The 11,356-nt window shown below is 33.8% G+C and overlaps 1 protein-coding gene across 1 annotated transcript; it reads left to right on the top strand.

Annotated features, from left to right (window-relative positions):
• The first annotated feature begins 376 nt into the window (after window positions 1-376).
• LOC146940668 (RNA-binding (RRM/RBD/RNP motifs) family protein) lies at window positions 377-2,813 on the top strand. Its single transcript, XM_085754396.1, has 6 exons — window positions 377-515; window positions 604-644; window positions 732-895; window positions 1,011-1,110; window positions 1,360-1,529; window positions 1,859-2,813. The coding sequence occupies exons 1-6, from the start codon at window positions 463-465 to the stop codon at window positions 2,390-2,392; spliced, it is 1,062 nt and encodes a 353-aa protein (XP_085610522.1). The 5' UTR covers window positions 377-462; the 3' UTR covers window positions 2,393-2,813.
• The last annotated feature ends 8,543 nt before the right edge of the window (window positions 2,814-11,356 follow it).

Here is an 11,356-nt window from a genome sequence, read left to right on the forward strand (position 1 = left end):
GTAACTACCATAAATGTGGTAAAAAAACGTGTAAAGTTTGTTAAAAACGTGTGGATTGAAGGTTGAAAATGTGACCACCGTCCACAAAAACGTCTGTTCTTGTGGACAGACCACCAGCCAACGTGCGTGAGTTAACTCGCGCATAGGCCAATGGTGCGTGACTTAAGTCACGCATTGCTCACAACGTGCGTTAGTTAACGCAAGGGTATATCTGGAAGGCTTGCAGGGCGCGAGCAAAATGTGCAGGGTGAAGAGCAAAATTCACCTCAATTTGCAGGCTTGTACCTAGCCCAAACCCAAGCCCAAAACCTTTTTGAAAGCCCAGTTGAAGTTATTTCCAAAAGAGTTATATAATAACCAATAACCAACCCTAAGCAAGCTTCTTCCTCGACTCCTTTATCCCCAAACCAGTTCCCCCTTCCCACTGTTTCAGGTCACAAATCATTCATCCGATCTTCAACCATGGCTTCCAGAAAGTCCGATAACCCTCACTCCGGCGACGGCGCCAGTCCCGGGTTCGCTCTCTTCTCTCTTCTTACACATTCAATTCGCTTCGTCCCCGATTTCTCTTTTTCACTATTCTCATTTTTCGTTTTCATGCAGGAAAATCTTCATCGGAGGTTTAGCCAAAGATACAACCCTAGGTATCAACATCTTTTCATTTTTTTGATATTTTTCTTTTAATTTTCAGTATTATTTATTTTATAGGTTTTGATATTTTGATTCTGCAGAGACTTTTGTGAAGTACTTTGAAAGGTATGGGGAGATAACTGATTCCGTTATCATGAAGGATCGACATACCGGTCGTCCTCGAGGATTTGGGTTTATCACTTATGCGGATGCTTCTGTTGTTGATCAAGTTATTCAGGAGAATCACATCATCAATGACAAGCAGGTAAAACCCTAATTACGGTTTCACTTTGTGTTTTGTAGATTCAGTTGAATTTTTGATTTGGGCTGTTTTCAAATGTTTACTTTGTTTTCATTGTTGATTTGTCTGTTCATATCAGGTTGAAATCAAGAGGACTATTCCAAAGGGTGCATCTCAAACTAATGACTTCAAAACTAAGAAAATTTTTGTTGGTGGCATTCCAGCAACTGTATCTGAAGGTTTGTCTTCAGCACTTATAATTTTTTTGATATAATCAATGTTCGTTGTGTGCTTTGATTTGTTTATATAACAATTAGTGTTTATTGTGTGTTTATACAAGTTTGTTAGTCTGTATTGTTTGTTTTCGAGTGAAAGTATGGTATTGTGTGTTAGTGAGCTTGTTAGTTTGTATTGTTTGTTTTCGAGTGAAAGTATGGTATTGTGTGTTATTGAGCTTATTGTATGCTTGTCTTGGGTGTGTGTTTTAGATGAGCTCAAGAACTTCTTCTCAAAGCATGGGAATGTTATGGAGCACGAGATCATACGCGACCATACCACTAAGCGTTCCCGTGGATTTGGTTTTGTAGTTTTTGATAGCGATAAGGCCGTTGATAATTTGTTAGCTGATGGGAACATGATTGATATGGATGGTACTCAGGTTAGTTTGGTTTGTTTATTTAGGGTGTTTAAAATTGAAACTGGTGATGCTACTGCTGAACATAGGTTAGTGGAAATTGGTTTTGACGTGCAAAGATGTTGTGGAATAATTGATAATAATAATAATAATAGTAGTAGTAGTAATAATAATAATTGCGGATTCCTGTTGCTTTCCATCAATGTGATGTCTCACTTTGCCAGTGTTATTGCAAGTGTCTGACATATGTGGCGGGCTAACTGCACATTTTATCATTTATCTGCCCAACCAAAACCAAGGAAAAAAGGTTCTATTTATGAATGAATCTAGGTTGACTCGATTCTTTGTTGTAGGTTGAGATCAAGAAGGCTGAACCAAAGAAATCTTCAAATTCATCTTCTTTTCCTTCATTTGGTAGTGATTCTAGGGCACGTTCTTACAATGGCGGTTTTGGTGGATTTGACGATTCTTATGGAAGTTTTCCTGCTGGAGGTTATGGCCCTACATCTTATAGGTCGCTTGGAGGTTTTGGTGGTAGGTTTAGCGATTATGGTGGGTATGGAGGTGGAGATGATTTCAGTGGTGGTTTTGGAGGTTATGGAGGCAGTGGTGGTGCTGGTGGTTATGCGGGCTATAGAGGAGGAGAATCCTCATTCGGTTACTCTGGCCGCTATGGATCCTACATGGGGGGCCTTGGTGGTGGATATGGTGGTGGTGGGTTAGGCCCATATGGGAGAGGTGGTGGGGGCTATGGCGGTTATGGTGGTCCAGGCACTGGTGGAGGTTATGAATCTGGCCCTGGTGCTGGTTTTGGTGGGACAGGAGGACCCTATTCTAGTAGGGGAGGTTATGGGGGCAGTAGTCGTTACCATCCTTACACAAGATAGTTTTATGACTAAGCTTTGCAGTAGAAATTGCATGCAGGTTTAAGCATTTTCTCTAGTTACAAGGAACTTACTACAGGTGGGCACTCTCTAGAAGTCAGATGAACCACTAGCATGTCGCTTAGACAACCGAAGATAGAACTTCATCAATCTAGAGCTTTCTGAACAACATCTAGAGCTTCCCATCAGTCATCAGCCTATAAGATTTTAGTTAGATATGTTTAATGTTATCATCAGATGTTTGCAAGTTAGACTATCACCATTATGGATGTCAATTTTAGTTAGTATCACAACGTTGTGTGAATGTGTACTATTGTAGGTTATGCTCATTAGAATTTTGTTTGAAAGAGTATTGTTCTTGATCTTTCCTATAGTTATGCTTGGTGAGCCTATATCGAAGATGTTACAAAACCTTTTCAGGTTATATCACAGGTGCCACGATTTAGTTACATGTTTAGTTAGATGAATCCTATTATAGCACTCAATTAGTTTCAACAGGTTCCTCAAGTCACTTTTCTTCCCGAAGGGTTGGTTTGATTGTTAGCAATCATAAATTGAAATTAGAAATTATTGGACTATTCATCCGAACCTTTATCCTGACATACACATTCTTATATTTTGTTAGTTAGCATCGGAGAGTTGATATTATCTGCCTCTAGTGGGTTCTATATGGGGGTTACAACGTGAAACCAAATAATGCCTAATGGGCATCATATCCTAATTGTAGTTTTTACTTTTACAATTGTTGATGTTTTGTGAATTTTGTTTTAGGCACTTGCTGCTAAGCTTCTCCAAAATTTATTTCAGACAAACAAGGTGTTTGTTGTATTTCTTAATGAACTTTGGATGATGCCACTAGCTGTTATCCTAACTTTGCTTTTTGATAGTCTTGTGGCCTCTAAAATCTTTGAAACATACCTTGATTTGGTGTAGTCGATTAACTTTAAACTGTTAATGAAAACTTTTAGCTAACGATACATGGCCAAGCAATTATCGAATATTGAAATTGTAGTTTTGTAAGTTATAGAATAGAATTACCACAAATCGTTTAACAAGTTGTAGTATATGGATTCTGAGAGGGATTGGCTTGTATTTGCGTTCGTTTTGAATGTTAGGTAAACAGTCTTTTAAGATAATGGATATATTATTAATTTTTTATTTTAAATAATGGAGAGATAATATAATGTAGTTTAATGTATGTTAAATCGTCTTGACTATTGGTTGGTTTTTTCAATTTTGGATTTGTGGAACGAGCCATGCTAATGAGATGTGCAGAAAATGCTGAGGAAAAGTTCCTCATGTCACAAAGGCAAGAGAATCAGATTGTGGAGAACATCCCGTTCTTGTGTTTGAGGTCCAGGGATTTTCTAGAATTTATGAGAAAGGGCTTCATGTTTCACACTTTTGTATCTGTTGTATTTTTTTTTCCAAGACAATGTGTTGCTTGTTAATTTTTTCTCAATAAAAGAAACTCTTTTGAATTTTTGTTATGACCCATGACCTATTATATTTCATAAATTACTGCCATTTTAATGGAGCGATTAAATAAAATACCTGGTGTGGTATTTGTTTTTCTCAATTAAGTTTTCTGAAATTTTGATGTTAGAACTATGACCTCATGTAGTTACCCCTTATCTGTGTTAAAAAGGAGCAATTTCTATCGATGTGAATAACAAAAGTGATCGCAGTCACTTACATTTTTGCCATGATGAAATTCAATTTGCCCTTCTACATTTGAAAGCCGTTTCGAAGGCATGTGAATAGTTTAACTTGGCCCCTCAAAATAGAGTAAAACATTATCTTTTTTTTTTGGTAGTGGCCGGGGTTTGAACCTCGGGCCTTACATATTTTATGCTTTGTCTCAACCAACTGAGTTAAGTTCACGAGGACGAGTAAAACATTATCTCCATCGGTAATATTGAGTTTAATAATATACAAAAAGGATTAATAAATTTAATATTCATTTTCTTATTGGACAAAATTGAAGTGATTATGGCTTTCTCAATTTTGGACATAGATATGAATGAAATGTGACGTGTGTATTGTGTTGAAATCAAATCAAATATCTTTAGAAACTAAATCTTGATCAATTAGAGAATATAATAAACTAAAATATAAAATACTACACATACGTTGATAAGTAGCAAATATAATTGGAACCTACGTAATAGAAACAGACACCAGGAGTTAAAAGTTAATATTAAATATCTCATAATAGTGTTGTAATTAGATCCTTCAAAAAAAAAAAAAGTGTTGTAATTAGTTTGTAGATATACTCATACATTCAGTTGTATTTTATTAGATTTAACGAAATAGGTCGAACACATGAGGTTGCGGATATGTGTGTAGAAACCCAAAGCCATAATACGTTGCTGTTTATTCTTGATAAAAGAAAGAAAGTGAGTGTTTAATTGGTAGAATAAAGAGGGACTTGACGGGTGAGAGAGAGAGAGAGAAACTTCTAGATGATGGATGTGTGAGGTCGCTTGAATGGCAAAAGTTATTATGCATAAGGATTTCCTTATGCATGGTGCATAAGCAAATCAGAACCATTAGATCAAGGACAGGTGTTATAATCTGGTGCTTCAGCTCAAACAGAAGCCAACACAACAATAATAGAGTGAGTACCTCACACGCGCTCACCAAAATCACCACCACCACAACCACCTCCATCAACGACGTCGGAAAACACCGACACCGGCGGCACCGCTATCCCGGTTCGGCGTACTGGTGGCGCAACTCGAATACATAGTCGCTTCCGCCGCTCACAAATCTCCCGAACCACTCCTCTGCTTCGATCTCCTCTCCGATCTCATCTCCGCCATTGACGAAGATACTAAGGTCATTCTTCCACTTCCATTTCCATTTCAATCGTAGAGTGTTTTATTCACGAAGACTCTTCTCGTCACTACTTCGTTCACCTCTCACTCGCTCTTCATCGGAGTTTCAATCTCCGACCTATCTCCGCCAAATCTCTTTCTCCACCGTAATCTCTTTCACTTCATTTCAATGCTTATGCATGATTGAATCAATAATTGAACTGAATATCACATGAATTAGTTACATTAGGTTCGTTAATGTGCTGTGTTGTTTCATTTTTTCATGCTTATAGAAAAATTGGGATTGGGGTCTGTTTCGATTCGATTGAGTTATTTGAGCTTATATAATAGTTAAAGCACTTCTGAGATAGCTTATGAAAATAGATTATCACATGTTCATAAGTTGTTTTCAGCTTATTTCCATAAGCTCTTTTGGATAGCTTATGGAAACAGCTTATAGCCTATGTGCAAACAATTTGACGTTTTTTAGTCTTTTGTTATAGAAATATCTTATACATATAAACACTTATAGCATAAAAGTGACTGTCTCTGGTAATTTGAGAGCTGTTTTTGTTAAAGAAAGAGGTTTCGACGTTTCCTAAGTGTTTAAATGGTTTTCAATGATAACTATGAGGGGTGTTTGTTAAAATCGTATAGTTGAGGAATAACATAACAAGATTTTTGGTTTGATGAACTTGGTGACGAGCACATGGTGACGAGTTGCTATTATTTGAGCACACTGAAAACTAGTGCAGGGAGGTGTATGTTGGCATTGGCCAATTTGGGTACGTATAAGGTGGAGAGGTATTTGTGGGAGTATAGTTAGTGGTATTAGGTGTATCTAGAAGTACTTTATGATCATGAATGAGGATGAGAGGTTGTTGTATCATTTTTACAAATTGGGAGGAAAGAAAATTTTGGAAGTGCAGTATAATTTATGCATGGTAGTGGTACTTGAGTGCAGAGTGGTAAGGCAATTGATTTGGAATGGATCCAGGATTAGTAAGGGAAGTAAGTCAAAGTAGTCGACCACCACTGATCACATTCTTGTTGCAAAACGTTGTTGTATCATCGAACTCGAACACGAACTCGACGAAGGCATGACGCTTCAGAAGAATCTCCTTGATCTAATTCGTTCAAAAGATTCTTTACTGAAATCGTGCAAAGAGAAGCAAAAAACGCGCAATTGTTAGGGAAAATCGTTGATTTGGAAGAGAGATTAAGGTTGAAGGTGAAGGATGTTGAGGTTTTGGAATTGTTGAAGTGTGAGGTTGGTCTTAATGAGGAGAATATGATTAGGGAGAGTGATTTTCGAAAATGGACTTTGTGTTTGCGATGGATTCGTCTCCTCTGTCTTCTCCGGCGAAGGTTTCTTGCTGTGAATTGATGAAAAAGAAAATTCAAAACCATTAAGTACATCTAATGGTTTTGGAGTACAACTCACAGAAACCATTTCGACAGCAAAATGGTTTTGGAGACCACGGAAACCATTTTCACTGCAAAATGGTTTTGGAGTACAACTCACAGAAACCATTTCCACAGCAAAATGGTTTTGAAACCAACTCAGAAACCATAGCCATAGCAAAACCATTAGACAATTATTTTGGTTTCTCATAGAAGACTATCAAAACCATTAAACCATAATTATGGTTTCAGTAATAATTTCAGTGTATAACATCTTAATCATTATTCAAAACCATCTAACAATAATAATTTCATTAAAAACCATTACACAATTATCTTGGTTTCACATACATGATTATCAAAACCATTAAACCATAATTATGGTTTCAGTAATAATTTCAGTGTATAATATCTTAATCATTATTCAAAACCATCTAACAATAATAATTTCATTAAAAACCATTACACAATTATCTTGGTTTCACATACATGATTATCAAAACCATTAAACCATAATTATGGTTTCAGTAATAATTTCAGTGTTAAACAACGTTCCAGTAAAGAAACTCATAATCCATACTCATTTCTCTCTCTAACTCATAAAAAGCTTATTCAAAACAGCTTATTTTGTGCAAAATAGCTGTTTTGCACAAATAAGCTGTTTTGTATAAATAAGTTGTTTTGAATAGGTGGCGTTTGGTATGCACAAGGGAAGAATTTGTGCACCATGCACAATTTGTGCATTTAAAAGCTGACAGCCAACTACAGCCGTTGATATATTAATATTATAATTGAACGGTTGAGATCTGTGATGATAAATGGATGGGTGACCTGCTGGTTTTAATGTGCAGGTTGGTGCATGCGACCCCACCATGTGATTAAATCATAATATTTTATTGCTTTTTTTTTGTGGCTTGTATTGGGCTTGGGCTGATATATTTTCCTGTACCTATGAAGAATATGGGCTGATATTTTTTCTACATAATATTTTTTTTTTGCACAAATTTTCTACATAATATTCTTAGAAGAAAAATTTGAAAAATTGTAAGTATATGGAAAATTCTGAATAAGAATTATTAATGTTTATTCATTCTACTGGGGTTGGACTTTATTAGATCTTCCTTTTCAAATTCATCATTTTTCTATTTTACACAATTTCATTCATTTAATTAAGGAAGGACTTTATTAGATATTCCTTTTCCAATTCATCATTTTTCTAAATTCTTCAATTTTATTCCTTCTACTAGGGTTGGAGTTTATTAAATCTTCCTTTTCAAATTCATCATTTTTATATATTCACAATTTCCTTCCTACTGGTTGGACTTTATTTGATCTTTGCTTTTCAAATTCATCATTTTTCTAAATTCTACAATTTTATTCATTCTACTAAGGTTGGACTTTGTTAGATCTTCCTTTTCATATTCATCATTTTTCTATTTTTCACAATTTCATTCCTTTAATTAGGGTTGGACTTTATTAGATCTTCCTTTTCCAATTCATCATTTTTCTAAACTCTCCAATTTTATTCCTTCTAGTGGGGTTGAAGTTTATTTGCTCTTCCTTTTCAAATTCATCATTTTTCTAATTTGATCTTCCTTTTCAAATTCATCATTTTTCAAATTTCCACAATTTTGTTCCTTCTACTAGGGTTGGACTTTATTTGCTCTTCCCTTTCAAATTCATCATTTTTCTAATTTCCGCAATTTTGTTAATTCTACTAGGGTTGGACTTTATCTGATCTTCCTTTTCAAATGCATCATTTTTCAAATTTCCACAATTTTGTTCCTTCTACTAGGGTTGGACTTTATTTGCTCTTCCTTTTTAAATTCATCATTTTTCTAATTTTCACAATTTTGTTAATTCTACTAGGGTTGAATTTTATTTGATATTCCTTTTCAAAGCCATCGTTTTTCTAAATATCACAATTATTTTCCTTCAATTAGGGTTGGATTTTATTTGATCTTCCCTTCAAATTAATCATTTTTTTTTGTAATTTCCTCAATTTTGTTCCTTCTACTAGGGTTGAACTTTATTTGATCTTCCTTTTCAAATTCATCACTTTTCTAATTTCCGCAATTTTGTTAATTCTACTAGGGTTGGACTTTATCTGATCTTCCTTTTCAAATTCATCATTTTTCAAATTTCCACAATTTTGTTCCTTCTACTAGGGTTGGACTTTATTTGCTCTTCCTTTTTAAATTCATCATTTTTATAATTTTCACAATTTTGTTAATTCTACTAGGGTTGAATTTTATTTGATATTCCTTTTCAAAGCCATCGTTTTTCTAAATATCACAATTATTTTCCTTCAATTAGGGTTGGATTTTATTCGATCTTCCCTTCAAATTAATCATTTTTTTTGTAATTTCCTCAATTTTGTTCCTTCTACTAGGGTTGAACTTTATTTGATCTTCCTTTTCAAATTCATCACTTTTCAAATTTCCACAATTTTGTTCCTTCTATTAGGGTTGGACTTTATTTGATCTTCCTTTTTAAATTAATCATTTTTCTAAATTCCACAATTTTGTTCCTTCTATTAGGGCTGGACTTCATATAATCTTCCTTTTAAAATTCATCATTTTTCAAAATTCAAAAATTTTGTTGAAGGAATATGTTCTAAACCCTAACCCTAGTCAAGATGAAAAGAAATTTGAAAGAGTGTTCGATTGTCATGTTAATTTGCATCAAATATTTATAAATTTATAAAATAATATTATTTTTTTATAGCAATATTAATTAATTTTAAAGTGATAGAATATCCGTTTCAAAATAGTAAAAAAGATAAATTGAACAACATCTTGCACCATTCAGTAACTATTATAAGCAAAAATACACTCTTAAGATAAATTGAACCTTAAACGTATATTTTTACTTATAACAGTGACCGAAGTGTGAACATGCTAATGTTTGTATTTATATTTTAGTTAAAAATTATGGTCAAAGTAAGTGATGCAAACAATGCATATTAAAAATATGCGAAATGTATTTTAAAACAAGGGGAATATAATTTTCCACACAAAAAAAAACGAGAATATGATATTTTAAAGTGTAATGTTAACCAGCGCCCCCGGACACTGGTTAAGGAATCCAAAAGAGAAAATTTTAAACCAAAAGAGGAAGCATTTGATACATTGATTACACAACTTTAAATGCAAATATTACTTTTTGAGTCATTATTTAAGCATTTAATGTAAATATTACTATATTTGACTTCTTAACTAGTGTCTCGGGAGCACCAGTTAGCATGACTTTATTTTAAAATATAGTTTATCCCTAAGTAGAATAATAATATATAATATCACCAAAAAAGAAAGAATAATAAATCGCAAATATATTAAGCATATTCCCTAAAAAGAATAACAAAAAGAAAGAAAGAATAACTCCAAAACTATACCAATACCAGGCTCTGGTAAATCTGAATATATTTTTTTACAACAAAATGCATGGTTTAGTGGTGTTATTCAACTTGCATCTTATGCCTATGTAACCAAAAAAATACCAATACGATCATAATAATATTTGATATTTTTTTGAGGAAAGAATAATATTTGATATTTATTGGGCATTAAAAAAATTAATTATTTTGGAATTATGGGACCTACACGCGCACCCACGCGCAAGTTTTTTGGGGCTTTTAATTTACATTGTTTCTTTATTTATGAATTATCATCTTCTTCACCCGACGGATCTGAAACGGGTTTTCCCGACCCGTGATATGATCCGATCGGATCTCACATGATATACAATGAAATTCATAGATTATTGCATAGTTTTGATCGGAATTGAAAGGCAAGATGAAAGCAAATATGAATTTGATGACCACGACTTTCGGCCACCGTGCGCCGCCGTTATCCAACCACCGACGTCACCCTTGTTGTTCAGGTTGAAAGAAACGTGAAACAAGAAAGAATGAATCTGCTGAAGAATTGTTTTTTTCTAACGTTTCTGTGCTCCGAGTCAACTCGCCCGAGTCACACAAACCGTCTCTCTTAATCTTTTCTCAGTATCAAATCTGAAATGATAGCAAATTAATTTAATTTAATTTAATTGGAATTCCGGTGCTAATTGGATTATGCCTGTTTTTTTTCTTCCTATGTTTAGATTACTACTAGCAGTATTGTTTCATTCAACTATGGAGGTGCATCCAGCAAAAGCAATAAAACCAATATTTGATATTAAACTAATGTTTCATTTTTTTATTGCATTTATTAAGCAGGTTTTAGACTGACAGCTGTCCACAAAGAGTGAACTTGTGCATGGTGCACAAATCTTGTATTTGTGCATTCTAAATGCCACCTTTTGAATAAGCTGTTTTGCACAAATAAGGTATTTTGTATAAATAAGTTGTTTTGAATAAGCTGTTTTGTATAAATAAGCTGTTTTGAATAAGCTGTTTTGCACAAATAAGCTGTTTTGTATAAATAAGTTGTTTTGAATAAGTTGTTTTGCACAAATAAGCTATTTTGTATAAATAAGTTGTTTCGAATAAGCTGTTTTGCATAAATAAGCTGTTTTGAATAAGTTGTTTTGCATAAATATGTTGTTTTGCATAAATAAGTTGTTTTGAATAAGTTGTTTTTTAAAATGAAATCGGAATAAGTTGTTTTGTATAAATAAGCTGTTTTGAATAAGCTGTTTTGCACAAATAAGTTGTTTTGTATAAATGAGTTGTTTTGAATAAGGTGTTTTGCACAAATAAGCTATTTTGTATAAATAAGTTGTTTCGAATAAGCTGTTTTGCATA

Source organism: Medicago sativa, chromosome 3, assembly GCF_051527215.1.
Source record: "Medicago sativa cultivar Bolivia chromosome 3, Bolivia_mono, whole genome shotgun sequence".
NCBI lineage: Eukaryota > Viridiplantae > Streptophyta > Magnoliopsida > Fabales > Fabaceae > Medicago > Medicago sativa.